General features: G+C 35.4%; 1 protein-coding gene across 1 annotated transcript in view; it reads right to left on the minus strand.

The window, feature by feature from the left end:
• The window catches only part of CFAP44 (cilia and flagella associated protein 44), a 136,356-nt gene that overhangs the window by 59,809 nt on the left and 60,586 nt on the right, over positions 1-15,961 (minus strand). Inside the window, 5 exon segments of the mRNA XM_074301195.1 lie at positions 2,138-2,398; positions 7,493-7,645; positions 10,656-10,766; positions 11,980-12,189; positions 13,538-13,632. Coding sequence (XP_074157296.1) covers positions 2,138-2,398; positions 7,493-7,645; positions 10,656-10,766; positions 11,980-12,189; positions 13,538-13,632 — 830 coding nt within the window.

The raw sequence follows: 15,961 nt of genomic DNA on the forward strand, positions 1-15,961 counted from the left end.
AACCACCCCAGCATGGGAGTTCTAGAAAGCAGGACACAACAAGGAAGAAGTACCTTATACCACTATGGTTATGGTTATTTTTGTCACATAAGGGAGGACAGTCAATCCATTGCCTTCAGGATTAACTTGATCTGGGATACATAAAGACTTCTGCCTATAAAGAAATTGGAGAAATTGAAGGCCCTAGGTTCTGAATCAGATCCTAAAGAACAATATCAGAATTTTGAGGACTGTGATAGTGAAGCTCTGGGAGAAAAAGATAAATGAATGGCCTAGTTCTGAGACCCAAAAGTATCCTTAGGACAAAAGAGACCCTGGAGAAGTCATTGGATCCAGAGAATGGACATGAGTAATTATTGGCAACTTGGAGATGCTCGTGTGTGTGTGTGTCTGTGTGTCTGTGTTATGTGTGTGTGAATGAGTTAAGGATAGAGAATGTCACTTAAATATAAACTACTTTATGTCCTTGGTCTATAGTAATTCTCTTTATTGAAGCCTTTCCTTCAGTTTTTTGTTTTGCTTATTGCTATAGTTGGTAACTCAAGACTACTTAGAGACGTAATCAAAGCGCGAATGGGCACCCTTGCTTTATACTACACATAGTGAAAAAAAGCTTCTGCTTCTCTGTTACTTATTAAAACAAATTTTTTAGCTTCAAACTGTGAGCATCTTGAGAGCAGAGACTTTAATTTTTTTTTAATTTTTTTATCTTAACAACAGTGCCAGGCACATCATAGATTTGATTTAATGAGATCAGTACAATGTCATCGGCAATCAGAAAGAAGAAAGCATTAGATATGAGTGAGATAACCCAGATCTAAATCCTAGCTCTAAGCAAGACTGTTACCTCTCTGAGTCTTAGATTCCTTGTCTGAAAAATAAGGTGCTTAGACTAGAAAATCTCTGAGATCCCTCCAGTATTAAATGTTCTAAGGCCTTCCCTATCTACAAGAAATCCCCATAATTTATTATGTTTCCTGTTTTCCTAATACTGAAACATGCTTGCATTACTGGTTTTAACTTTATCATGGTCAATCTTGCTTATATTATTTGTCAATTATTGGTTTAACATTTGTCTACAGTGCTCTTTTTCATCCTTACCCCTAATTGACTTGAGAATTAGGAAAATGTTTGCTTTATTGAACAGAGTGGATAATAAACTAATGACTTCCTTTTTTAAAAATTCAGTTTTATGTAGTATGGGAAGTGTTTGTTATGTGTTATCATATGATAATTGATTAGATTTATACCTTGAAGAAGAGGGCGACTAGGTGGTATAGGTACTGACGTTGTATTTAGATCAAATCATTTTCCTGAGTTCAAATTTAACCTCAAATTTAGTAGTTTGTGATCCTGGGTTAGTGGCTTAACCCTGTTTGCCTCAGTTTCCTCATTTGAAAAATGAGCTGGAGAAGGAAATGGCAAACCATCTCAGTGTCTTTGCCAAGAAAATCCAAATGGCATCATGAAGATTTGGACATGACTAAAAAACAACTAAACAATAATTCTGAAGCATCCAATTAAGGATTATTGTTAAACTCTTGCAATACACAATGTGGTTCATAATATCATCTTATATCATTATTTTAATTATTATTGACTAGCAATCATAATTATCACAATAAAAATTTGCTTGAAGGCAGATGAAGATAATATTTTTTGACTAGCAAGATTAAGGAATATATCTTTGGAGGCCATAACACAAAATTACTTTGAGTTATAGTTTTGTAGTTGCTGAGTGGTTTCAGTCATGTTTGACTTTTTGTGACTTCATTACGGATTTTCTTGGCAAAGATTCTACTTTGGCATTTCCTTCTCCAACTCATTTTACAGATAAGGAAACTGAGGCAAACAGGGTTAAAGGACTTACTTAGGGTCACACAGCTAACAAGTGTCTAGACTGGATTTGAATTCAAGTTTTCCTCACTCCTAATCCAATTCACTGCACCACTTAGCTATCCAATCTTTATAATAAATATAACAATAAATTCTGTAACATTATAAATTAGCTTTCTTGGTGGTTAACATATATTCATATGTTAGAATCATAAATAATAAACTAAAAATGTATTGGAACACAGTAGCTGTAAAATATGTTAGGACTGAACCAAAAAAAATACAAAACCTTACAACTTACCAGAGAAATCCAGAAATTTTTTCGTACAGAATAAAATCCACAGAGGATAGGACAAGGTTTCTCTGGAATAAAAATTCTAGGCAGAGGCTCTTCCTCCTCCTCTTCTTCTTCTTCCTCTTCTACGTTTTCCTCTTCTCCTTCCTCTTCGCCTTCTGATTCTTCCATTTGTTTCTTCATTTGAAGCAGTAGCTTTCTCTTTTCTTCCTTCTCCTTCTCCTTCTCTTCCTTCTTTTTTCTTCTGCGTTCAATTTCTATGTCCCTCTAAAATGAAAGAGAACAAAAGTTTACATCCTTTAAATCTGAGTTTACTAAGCACAAACTGTGCATTTTATTAAGTGAAGAAAAAATTCCAAGTCCAGTGAAATCTCACTGATCACATGGTTTTTACTTTTTTATTTTTTTTTATCATTACTACTGTGCATGGCAATTGCAAGATAATGGAGTTGTCACCATCTAGCTCATTTTATCATTAGAAGTGACAAGGAGCCCCAACAAACCATTTCTATTTTATCTCCCAGATCCTGATGCTGTAGAGAAATCTTCAAGGGTTCTATGTCAAATATGGGGAAGGCTGGATATAGTTTTTAATCAGAAGCTAATCACTACATATACTTTAAGACTCATCACAAAAAATTAAAAATTAAAAACCCCCATCATAATTGTAATGAGACAATAATAACCCACAGCATGTCTCCAGAACCTATGTTTCCAATTGGAATATTTCAAATATCAGCCTGCAAACAAGATATTTTTCTATAATTTGTGGGTACATTTGAAAATATTCACTGTACCAAGGCTCCCCCACTTTTTTGTGGGCTTTGAGTTTTCAAATTTATGTTTTCAAACTATATTTAAATGTTATTTCTACAGCAAGGATGGTCTGGTTCTAGACAAAATGTTCAAACTATTTATGAACCATAGAATGGTCTGGAGGAATAAATATTTTTACTTTGTTCCTTTCCCTTTCAGGCTTTTTCAGTGAATGCTGAGATAGGGCAGTGCAGATTAGAAGAAAGGTTATAACTTGGGTAGGTGGTATGGAGTGCATGTTTGGGATTGGAAGCTTTATTTAGTTTTGTCATAGTCTTGCATACATAAAGTATCTTTTTAAGAATTAAACTTAAATAGCATACAAACATGAACACAAGTATTTATATTCAATGATCAAAGTTGCAATTTCTAAGTATGCCCACTTTCTGCTTGGAAATACTTGTGGAAGATTGGGATAATGTTGGTGAATAGCATTTGAAGTTTGATTGTTCCTGGCCATATCATTCCCCTCACGAAAAATGTCTATGGCAAGAAGAGAGGGTTATGCTCTCTAATCTGTGAACCTTTGCAATGCCTACCTAGAGTAGGCCTTTTTTTTTTTTTTTTTTTTTTTAAGCATTTTAGAGGTTAGCATGTGGAATACTCCTGGCTTCAGTAAATAAAGGTTTGCAGGAAGTTTCTCCTATTACCCAAGTTTCTATTTGCTAACTTTTTTTCAGAAGTCTTTTTTTTTCTTTCTTTCTTTCTTTTTCTTTTTTTTTTTTTTTTTTTTTTGGTGAAACAATTGAAGTTAAGTGCTTGTCCAGGCCACACAGCTGGTAAGTATTAAGTATCTGAGGCCTGTTTGAATTCAGGTTCTCTTGACTCCAAGGCCAATGCTCAATCCACTGTGCCATCTAGCTGCCCCACTTTGCTAACATTTTAAGTGTCTGTGGACCACAGGCAGTAGGGAAATGACCAGAGGCTGTGGTCCACTAATTAATTATCCCTGATGGTACAATCAACTAGTCAATTCTGACTGACTATTAGAGGTCTGACACTATTTATTAAAATATAAGCTATAATCATATGTAATGGGGTAAACAAGAACCATTCTCAATAGAATAGGGGTAAAACAAGGTTGCCCACTATCACCATTGCTATTCAATATTGTATTAGAAATGCTAGCTTTAGCAATAAGAGAATAAAAAGAAATTAAAGGAATTAGAGTAGGTAATGAGGAAACCAAATTATCACTCTAATAAGATGGTATATTTAGAGAATCCCAGAAATTCTACTAAAAACTATTAGAAATAACCCACAACTTTTGCAAAGTTGCAGGATATAAAATAAATCCACATAATTCATCAGCATTCTTGTACATCACTAACAAAATCCAACAGCAAGAGATACAAAGAGAAATTCCATTTAAAATAACTGTTGATAATATAAATATTTGGGAATTTATCTACCAAGGGAAAGTTAGGAACTATATAAGCAAAACTACAAAATGCTTTCCACACAAATAAAATAAGATCTAAGCAATTGGAAAAATAACAAGTGCTCGTGGATAGGTCAAGCAAATATGATAAGATGACAATATTCCCTAATCTATTTATTTAGTGCTATACCAATCAAACTCCCAAGAAACTATTTTACTGAACTAGAAAAAAGACAACAAAATTCATCTAGAAGAACAAAAGATCAAGAATTTCAAAGGAACTAATGAAGAGAAAATCAAATGAAGGTGGCCTAGCAGTATCAGATCTAAAACTATATTATAAAGCAGGGTCATCAAAACCATTTTGTACTAGCTAAGAAATAGAGAAGTTGATCAGTGGAATAGGTCAGGATCGCAGAACAAAATAGCCAATGACTATAACAATCTAGTATGTGACAAACCCAAAGGCCTCACCTTTTGGGATAAGAATTCACTATTTGACAAAAACTGCTGGAACATTAGACACTAGTGTGGCAGAAAGTAGGTATAGACCCACACCTAACTATATACCAAGAGAAGGTCAAAATAGGTTCATGATCTAGACATAAAGAATTATACTACAAACAAATTAGAAGAACATAAGCTAGTTTACCTCTTAGACCTATGAAGGAGGAAGGAATTTGTGACCAAAGAAGAACCAGAGATCACTATTAATCATAAAAATAGGGAATTTTGGTTATATTAAGTTAAAAAGATTTTATACAAACAAAACTAATGCAGACAAGATTAGAAAGGAAACAATAAACTGGGAAGACATTTTTACATCCAAAAGATCTGATAAAGGCCTCATTTCTAAAATATAAAGAGAATTGACTCAAATTTATAACAGTTCAAGTCATTCTCCAATTGATAAATGGTTAAAGGATATGAACAGATAATTTTCAGGTGAAGAAATTGAAACTATTTGTAGCCACATGAAAAAGTGCTCCAAAACACTTTAATCAGAGAAATGCAAATTAAGACAACTCTGATATACCACTCCACACCTCTCAGGTTGGCTAAGATGACAGGAGAAGATAATGATGAATGTTGGAGGGGATGTGGGAAAACTGGGACACTGATACATTGTTGGTGGAACTGTGAACAGATCCAACCATCTGGAGAGCAGTTTGGAACTATGCTCATAAAGTTATCAAACTATGATCCAGCAGCATTACTACTGGGCTTATATCCCAAAGAGATCTTAAAGAAGGAAAAGGGACCTGTATGTGCAAAAATGTTTATGGCAGCCCTCTTTTTAGTGGCTAGAAACTGGAAACTGAGTGGATGCCCATCAATTGGAGAATGGCTGAATAAATTGTGGTATATGAATGTTATGGAATGTTATTGTTCTGTAAGAAATGACCAGCAGGATGAATACAGAGAGGCTTGGAGAGATTTACATGAACTAATGCTAAGTGAAATGAGCAGAACTGGGAGATCATTATACATGGCAACAAGACTATATGATGATCAATTTTGATAGATGTGGCTCTCTTCAACATTGAGATGATTCAAACTAGTTCCACTTGTGCAGTGATGAAGAGAGCCATCTACACCCAGAGAGAGAACCATGGGAAGAGAGATTGGAACACAAAATAGTATTCTCACTCTCTCTGTTGTTATTTGCTTGCATTTTGTTTTCTTTCTCAGTTTTTCTTTTTCTTCCTTTCTTGATCTGATTTTTCTTGTGCAATAAGATAACTGTATATATATATATATATATATATATATATATATATATGTGTGTGTGTGTGTGTGTGTGTGTGTGTGTGTGTGTGTGTGTGTATGTGTGTGTGTGTGTATGGTCTAACATGTATTTCAACATATTTGTTTTGGACTACCTGTCATCTAGGGGAGGGGATGGAGAGAAGGAGGGAAAAATTTGCAACAAAAAGTTATGCAAGGGTCAATGTTGGAAAAATTACCCATACATACATATGTTTTGTAATTTAAAAGCTTTAATAAAAAAGCAAAAAATTATATAAGTTATATGATATTGCACATATCATATATACTATAATAACTTATACTATATCACACTATATTCATAGGGAATATTCTCAAGGGACCTTAAATATTCTCCCTTTTAGAGGCATACAAATAAAAATGGAAGATAACTAATATTAACTCTTTAAATTATGAGAAAAGCCTCCTATAAGCTATTACAATAGTCTTTAATGTGAAGCATCTTTTTTAATTATTCATAATTCATATTTCAAAAATAATAAAGGGAAATCATGATGGGGATCCTCCTTAGTTTTTTAATGACTTAAATACAGCCTCAAAAGCAATAAGGATATGGAAGTGGTAGCATGAATCAGGTACAACAGATCACTCAGAGCCAGAGAATTAAAAAAAAAAAAAAAAACACTTCTTTTACTAAAATTATGTTCCAGTACCCTCAGGTAGATGGCACAGTGGATAGGGTGCTGGGTAATCAGAAAGATTCATCTTCTTGTGTTAAAATCTGACCTCAGATACTTACTAGATGTGTGATCCCAGGTAATTCACTTCATCAGGTTTGCCTCAGTTTTCTCATCTGTAAAATTAATATATATCTCTCTGGTTTCCAGCCTGCACTAAATGAGTAATAAGAACAACTCCCTGATCTATAAATATTGGGCCACTTCCTAATTCTAGTGCATTCCTTCTGTTAATTACTTCCTATTTCTTCTGTATATATCTTATTTGTATATATTGTCCTGGATCTATCTTATTCATATTTTACTTGTTTTATCCTCCATATTCTTGAGGGGTTATCTTTTTAACACAATGCTTGGTACTTAATGCTAACTGACTGAATGGAGGACCATGTGTGTTCTGAATCAGAGTTAAAGATTTTGGGATGACACGTAAAACTTGGATATCCCTTGGTAACTCCCTTGGAAATCTCTGTCTGAAAATTCCTCCATGAAAGATAGAGGAGGGTGCCCCATTTGAAGGAGGACAAGATCAAAGGACCATCTAGAGTTTGCAGTATCATTCTAAGGCACTGAATCTTCAGAAAATCCTGCCAGCTACCATCCTTTCTATTAGGATAACAATTCAAGTTTACCAAAATTTGGTCCCTTAAAGAAAAGGGAAAAACTAGCAAGCTTATGCTGCAAAAGGGCATTCTGTACCAGGATCCTTGATTTGATGCTCAGGAAATGAAAACATTTCATAGGCAGGTCTTTAATTTCAAATGTTGGTAAAGAGTCTGTATCCTTGATTGGTGGAATAGGAACTTCAAGGACATAGCCATTTTCACACAAAATCAAGAGAAAACTTTCATCCTAGAAGGGAGAAAAAAAGCAAAAACACAAAGAAACTTTTTAATAGCAACTTTTCACAAAAATATTAGCTCTGGCTAACTTGTATCATCACACCTTAAAATACAATAAGATATATGATCACTTCAGCATAACTTCACATTTTTCATATAAAAATTTATATTAAATTTCTACATAAATTTTTTCAACATAATTTCTATTAAAGTAAGAACAATTATTTGGCATATTAAATAATAATGCTAGATCTGACGTCAGAAGAACCTGAGTTTAAATCTGATCTCAGATACTTACTATGTTACCCTGGGCAAGTCACTTAACTCTCTTTGTCTCAGTTCCCTAAACTGTAAAATCAGCTCGAGAAGGAAATGGCAGATCACTATAGTTTCTCTGCTAAGAAAACTCCAAATGGGATCACAAAAAGTAGATCATTACTGAACAACAGTTATGATTAGATGAAACCAGAAAACATAAGGAAGGTGCTACTAAATAAACAACAGATTCTTTTCAGATAGGCAAATGGAAGTTAGCAGAGCTGGTTTCATTATGTAACTAAAGGAAACAAGAAATACTATTTCCTGGGATACTTGTTCATAAGATTTTTTAGTGATCATGATAAGCATAAATAAATAGATCATGAAGATACAGAAGTAGAGAAATTCTGTGAAGAACTTAACCAGCCCCTTCAAACTGTATCAAAACATAGTTTGGCCCACAACAATTTCAATGGAAAGGTCATCAAGAAGGACAACAAAAAAAAATTCTTAGATAATATGACATGATCAAGAAATAAATGAGGCCAAAGGCCCACAGACTGCTCAGAGTACCTATACTCATATGTATTGATTTAAGACTTGGTAGATCTAGTGAAAGAAAAAGAAGGAAGGAAGGAAGGAAAGGAGGGAGAGAGAAAGGGAAAAGGAAGGGAGGGAGGAAGGGAAAGATAGAGGAAGAGAAGAAGGAAGAGAGGGAGAAAGAGAGAGAGAGGAAGGGAAGAAGAAAGGAAGGGAGGGAAGGAGGGAGAGAGGGAGGGAAGAGAAGAAGGGAAGAAAGAAAGGAAGGAAGTGAAGGGAAGAAGGAAAAGAAGGAAGAGGAGGGAAGAAGGAAAGAAAGGAAGATAAGGGAAGAAGGGAAGAAGGAAAGGAAGAAAGAGAAGGGAAGAAGAAAAGAAAGAAGGAAAGAAAAAAGAAGGAAGGAAGGAGGAGGGAAGGAAGAAAAAAGAAAGAAAGAAGGGAGGAAGGAAGGAAAGAGGAGGGAAGGAAGGGAGGGAGGGAGGGAGGGAAAAGGGAGGGAAAGATAGAGAGAAAGAGAAAATGAAGGGAGGGAGGAAAGGAGAAAGGAAGGGAAAAAGAAAGGAAGGGAGGGAGGCAAAGAGGAAGAGAAGGAAGGAGGGAGGGAGAAAGGGAGAAAGGGAGGAAGGGAGGAAGGGAGGGAGGAAGGGAGGAAGGGAGGGAGGGAGGAAGGAAGGAAGGAAGGAAAGGAGGAATAGAAATTTATTTTAACAAACAGTAAAGAACTGATTATTAATTTCAGTCATTTCAGAACCATTTGTCAATGCAGTTTTAGATTATTGATTGATTAGAGCAATAGTCAAACGCAATATTAAATCAGAAAGAAAAGTTTTTAAAAATGGAAAATTTTTTTTTAAAAAGTGAAGACCCTGCTTCTAGTTATCACTAATTCTCTTAGAAGTTTAATCATCCTAAAATAGCTGTTGCAATGAGGAGGCCAAAAGAGGCCTCAAATAATGCCAGTCAAAAATGCCTGCTCTTCCTACCAATTAGAAAGATTTAATTGTTAAACTAATATATCTGACTTTATCACTTACCTTTCCTGCATTTTAATTCTTTCATCTGAAAAATTTAGGGGGTTGTATTAAGTGACATTAGAGGTCTTTTTTAACTTTAGATCTATGGGCCTATGATCCAATTTAGAATACAACCTCAATTACAAAACATCATGAAAATAGATAATGGAAAAATATCAATAGTTTTATTTTGCAAAGCTGAAAAAACAAGTTTGGTGTGATTTCAAGTTAAGCTGTTTACATATACAAATTGCTATATATAAAAGCTAGAAGATATTTCATCTATGATAGGTATCTCACATGTAAAGTTGTTTTGTTAACAAATAAAAGTGAAATGCAACAGATCTGCCAGGTCACATTTCTGTCATGATTTATTCTCATTGATGACAATGGAACTACCAGTATGGGATTCTAACATCTCAGTATTTGATGGACTACGTGAGAAAGTAGAAATGATATTTAAGAAATCAATGAATTTAGGAAGAATGTTAATTCTACCAAATAGATATAGAAGGATTAAATTTTGAAGATGATATAACGTTAAAGATGCTCAGGGATCTACTTTCAAGATATCTCAAAGAGTAGAAGAATTAATGAAAATAGAAAAGAACACAGAAAACATTTTCATCGGTACCACCCCTCTGCAAGGTGACTGATAAGTTATCAGTCAGGAACAACCAATCCTATGGCAATTTTGTTATTTCTACAAAATCCACCTAGTAATGAATAAAAAAAATTAGCAAAGGAATGACAGAAGGCTCTGAGATAAACAATATTTCCCTCAAGTGTTCAAAGAGGTTTGTATACTAACTCAAAAACCCTAATATTATTTATTTATGTTGGTGATTATCTTTGCCTCTGCTTTTCAATTAAGTAACCCAATTAAGTCAATGGAGAGCAGGGGTGAGGAACCTTTTTCTTTTCTGCCAAGGGCCATCTGGAGATTTATAAAATCATTAGCTGGCCATGCAAAATTATCAGCTTATAGAACAAGAATCAGAGGTTGTTGGAGCTAACTTTCAGCTCATCGTCATCACCTGCAGTTGCCTTGGCAGGGTCAGACCAAATGATTTCTCAAGTCTTAGATGGCCCATAGGCCAGATGTTCTTCACTCTAGTGTAGAATAACTGCTTCTAGATTCAATGCCCACCTCCCTTTTCCTCTATTCAAATGGGATTTTTCAAAAAAGAAATATACTCATTAACTTACATGAGATTTTGGAGTCCATGTTAACTTTGTAACAGGCCCAGGAACATTAATATAACCAATTGGTTCATACTCACTGCCCACAGCAAAGAAGAAAACAGTTTTATCTTTACTCTGTGAAAAGAAAACCAGCAAAGATACAGTTGTTAGTTTAAATATATATTTGCAGTGAATAAAGAAATTTTGCAAGGATACATTTATCCACTTTTGAATGATGTTTTCATTGCTTAATTGGTTTCACAAAAATCGAGGGAAGAACTAAGACCAGCAAATGAGAATTATAGGAAAGTAGATAGATTTGGTTTGCAATCAAGAGAAGCTTCCTAACAGTTACAGCTGCCTGAAAATAGAATAGGCTGGCTTCTGTAAGAATGAATTTCCTATCACTGAAAATTCTCAAGAAAAGCCTGCATGACCAGAATTTTAAGAGATTTGAGAGATCTTCTAAGAAATCTGAGATGAGGAACAGAAGATTCTTGCATTCTATGGAAGACTCAACTAGAGGACCTGCAAGGTGATCCCTTCCAACCCTAAGATTCTACAACATGCTCTCTTTATTGTTACATAAAGAGATTAGGCAATTGACATATCAGCAGATCTTTAAGAAATAAATTATTCTCTCAGCATGGATATTAATTGTGTCAACAGCAGCTGAAAAAAAAATCTATTCATTCTAAATAAAAAGTAACATTATAATCCAAGTAGCAAAAGCCAGTTTAATCTTTAGTGGGAAATCTAAATTTGAAGGAAGTATAGACCCAGTAAGATTTAGTCTATTAGTTTCAATTCACTCTAAGACATCAGTGAGCTAGCTCTATGGGACATTTGTACATATATATACTAGTGGCTTACACTCAGAAAGGCCTGAGTTCCAAATCTGCCTGAAACATCCTCAAGAACTTACTTTTATTATTTAACTGCTTACTGCCTCAGTTTCCTTATCTGTAAAATGTGCTTCTTTATTGATAATAATATCTATCCCACCTCCCAGATTGTTGTGAGAATCACAAGAGTCAACATATGCATAATGTTGGGGAAATAACTTAGCCTCTACTTGCCTCAGTTTCCTCAACTATGAAATGGGTTGAATAATATCTACCTCCTAGGGTTGTTGTTAGAATAAGATAAGATAATATTAGAAAAAACATTTAGCACAATGGCTGACACATAGTAGGCATTAGACAAATGCTAGCTATCATTATCATCATCATCATTACTATTATTATTATTTTATACAGGATTATATAATGAGATTAGTGAATACTAGTAGCTTAGCTGTAGCCTTCCCATTAGAAATATAAAATTTTAAAACATTTTGCTTACTTACCCCTGTGGCTAGGACCTCTCCATTTTGTTCATATGATAGTGCAGTAACAGCTTCTGTATGAGGCTTAAGAGCTTGCCTCAGTCGCAGCTGGGCGCGCTTCACCTGTTTCCTCCCAGCAAAAATAATAGGTTCACTGGGATCAAAAAGTTCAAGAAGGCGAATGACCCCATCTTCAAAGCCTGCAATAATGAGTCCTCCTTGGTAGTTCACCTTAGAAATGAATAGAACGCAGCAGTCACGACAAGGGGGACTCCTCCACCACCCTTCCCCAGATGCTGTCCAGTGATTTTTCACTTTGTACTGGAGAGTCTCTTGTCAAGATATATGAGCCTTTTATTTCATCTCCTAGCAACTCACACCTACTCCCGGGCCACATCCTACCTCCTTACTAGATGCTGGATAGCCATGACAACATCTGAATCTTTGCTTTTTGACCAAGTTTTCAGAAGCAGAGTCAGAGATAAAGTATGACAAAGAGTAGGATTGGTCCCCCCAAAATGCAGTATAGAGTCAGTATGGTGTAATAGATAGAATCTGGCCCCAGAATCAGATAGACTTGGGCTGAAATCCCCACCACCTGTGGGATCATTAGGCATCCTCTGTAAGTCAGTTTCATCATCTGTAAAATGGGGATAATGTCCATAATAACTATCTTATAGACTTATTGTGAGGAAAATATCTTGTAAAGCACAATAAATAATGTGACTAGGTACCTAGTCTAGGTAGCTATGGGAGTCCTCAGAAAAGGAATTGTGTACTTCAGGAGGTGTTCTTACTGCCAGTTTGATAGATTAGTGGCCTACATTTTGAATTTGATTCTACTAGCCCAGGGCACTGAGAGGTCAAATGATTTGCCCCAAAATACATACAAATATACATGCATCATTCATACATCCATAATATATCTATCTATCTATCTATACACATGTATTTATGTACACATACATATATCCATAATAGTTTATGTATACATATATGTGTGTACACAGTATATATATATATATATATATATATATATATATATATATATATATATATATATAATAAATGTATACACTTATAAATATAAGTGATAATTATTGTTGTTCAGTCATTTTTAAGTCATATATGACTCTTTGTAACTCCATTTGGGCCTTTCCTGGCAAAGATACTACAGTGGTTTGCCATTTCCTTCTCCAATTCATTTTACAGATAAGAAACTGAGGCAAACAGGAGTAAGTGACTTTCTCAGGGTCACAAAGCTAGTAAATAACAGAGACTAGATTTGAACTCACAAACTTCCTGACTCCAAGCCTGCCATTCTATCCACTATAGCACTTAGCTGTATACAGATATGACCTATTTTTTTACACATACTTAGGCATACATGTATGTGCATAAGTTTACATATTACATTATACACATACATATACATATACCTAAACACAAACATGTCAGAGATTGAACTTAGTTAGAGCTTCTTGACTCTGAAACCAGTTCTCTAGTTATTTTACCACACGTTTTGTTATTTTGTAAGGGCAACCAATCCTGCTTGGGTCCATTTAACAAGAAAGTTTACCACTCGGGGGGCCCAAAGGAGGGCTGTTCCTCCTTCTTTGAATTCCATGTGGGTCAAATAAAGTTTAGCAGCAAAGTCAAAGATGCGTATTGTACCTGGGGAGGAGGAAAAGAGAGAGAGACAGAGACAGACAGACAGAGACAGAGAGAATTAGCTTATGTATACTAATTTTTAAAAAATGATAATTCTTACCTAAGTGACAGAGATTTCATGAAAAAACTAACAACTTAAAATAAATAGCCCTTTTAAAGTTTTTTATTTTGTTGTTGTTGTTGTTGTTTTTTTACCTTGTATTTTTGCCCTCAGCATACTTTGTTCTGACTAATGAAGGATCCCAGTTCATTGCTTATGCAGGTAAGGGGAAAGCATTGATTAAGTGCCAACTATGTTCCAGGAACTGTGCTAAGCACTTTACAAATATGATCTCATTTCACAGAAACCGTTCAAGCCAGGAACCATGGGTACTACTCCTGGGCCTATTATCGTAGCACTTGGGGCCTAGTGCCAGGAAGACTCATCCTGAGTTCAAATTTTATCTCAGATACTGGCTGTGTGATCCTGGGCAAATCCCTTAATATCATTTGCCTCAGTTTCCTCATCTCTAAAATAACCTGGAAAAGGAAATGGAAACCACTCCAGTATCTGTGCCATGAAAAGCCCAAATTGGCTCACAAAGAATTAGATATGACAAGTTCATTAGGCCTAAACTCTAAATGAGCAATAAATTCTGAGTAGTTATTTGTGTGGGGAGCACTTGGGATTGGGGAAGTAGGCCTCAGTCTCCTTATCTATAGAGTGAAGTGTTAAATATACTTTCTTCTTTAAAAAACAAAAAAAGCCAAAACATCCCTGTTGTACAGGCATTATAAATGTTTGTTAACAGATGGATTGGTTTCTAGGTCTGGCTCCAGCCTACTTCTTCCTCATTATTTCAGACAATTCCTCTAACTCTTTGCATAAGGTGGCCCCACTCGCAGAGATATTTCCCTCTTCATCTCTGCTGCTAAGGAACCCTAGCTTCTTTCAATGCTCATGGGTTATATATGTTACCTCCCATGAAAAGGCTTTTCTGAAACACCTGATAGTTAATGCTCTTTCCTTCCTCATCTATCCTAGTATTTATTAAACTGCTTTTAATTATACTGAGATACTAAGTACATGTAAATTAGAGAATCATTATCTCAATTCCACTGAGTTAACACCTTGTTGTAAGATTACTTGTTTCAAGTACATTTGGCCCTCTACAAATCTCCATAATTCTCTCTCCCTCTTTTTTCTTTCTTTTTTTTTTCTTTTTTTTTTTCTTTTTTTTTTTTTTTTGCTAAGGCAATTGGGGTTAAGTGACTTGCCCAGGGTCACACAGCTAGGAAGTGTTAAGTGTCTGAGGTCAAATTTGAACTCAGGTCCTCCTGACTTCAGGGCTGGTGCTCCATTCACTGCACCACCAAGCTGCCCCTGCCATAATTCTCTCTCTAGATGCAGATGGCATTTTGCATTCCAAGTCTACTGGAATTTCCTTGAATCACCAAATTGCTGAGAAGAGCCAAGTCCATCACAGTTGATCATCACATAATCTTGCTGTTGCCATGTACAATGTTCTCTTGGTTCTGCTCACTTCACTCAGCATCAGTTCATGTAAGTCTCTATGCTGCCTGAGGTTTTGAAAGAGCTTCCTGTAGATAGAATATTGGCCCTGAAGACAGGAGAACCTGAGTTCAAATTTAGCCTCAGACTTAGCTTTGTGACCCTGGGCAAGTCATGTAATCTCTATTGTTTTTAAAAGTAAGAAAAAGAACCTCCTAATTCATATCCTGCCTCAAGATTCTTCTATTTCCAATCCATCCTTTGTTTTTCAAAGGTATTTCCAAATCATAAGTGTGACTAGGCCAAGTTTTATTCAAGATATTCCAGTAACATTCAAAGTTTTTTACAATTTGGCTTCAACCTGTCTTTCCATTTGCATTTGCAACTTGTATTTATTACATTTCACTCCCTACTTTAATGCTCTCTTTGGTCCAACCAGATTGCCCTTCTTTCCAGGCTCATACATGGCATTCCACTTCTGGTCTCTATGCCTTTTTCCAGGCTGTGTCCCATTTCTGTAAGACACTCCTTCCTCATCTTTAATAGAATCTCTACCTTCTTTCCAAGTTCAGGTTAAAAGCCATCTCTTCCATGAAGCCTTTCCTTATCCCTTAGCTTCTAGGACCTTGAACCTGAAATCCCCTTGTATATATTTTGGTGTTTTACACACACACACACACACACACACACACACACACACACACACACACACACACACACCAAATTCCCCTTGTGTAATAACTCTTAGAGGAGGACAGGGGCCATTTTATTTTGGTCTTAGCATCCTAAATACCAGTCACAGTGCCTGGAACAAATGGCTGTATGTTGATTGAGTTTAAT

The sequence above is a fragment of the Sminthopsis crassicaudata genome, chromosome 3, assembly GCF_048593235.1.
Source record: "Sminthopsis crassicaudata isolate SCR6 chromosome 3, ASM4859323v1, whole genome shotgun sequence".
Taxonomy (NCBI): Eukaryota; Metazoa; Chordata; class Mammalia; order Dasyuromorphia; family Dasyuridae; genus Sminthopsis; species Sminthopsis crassicaudata.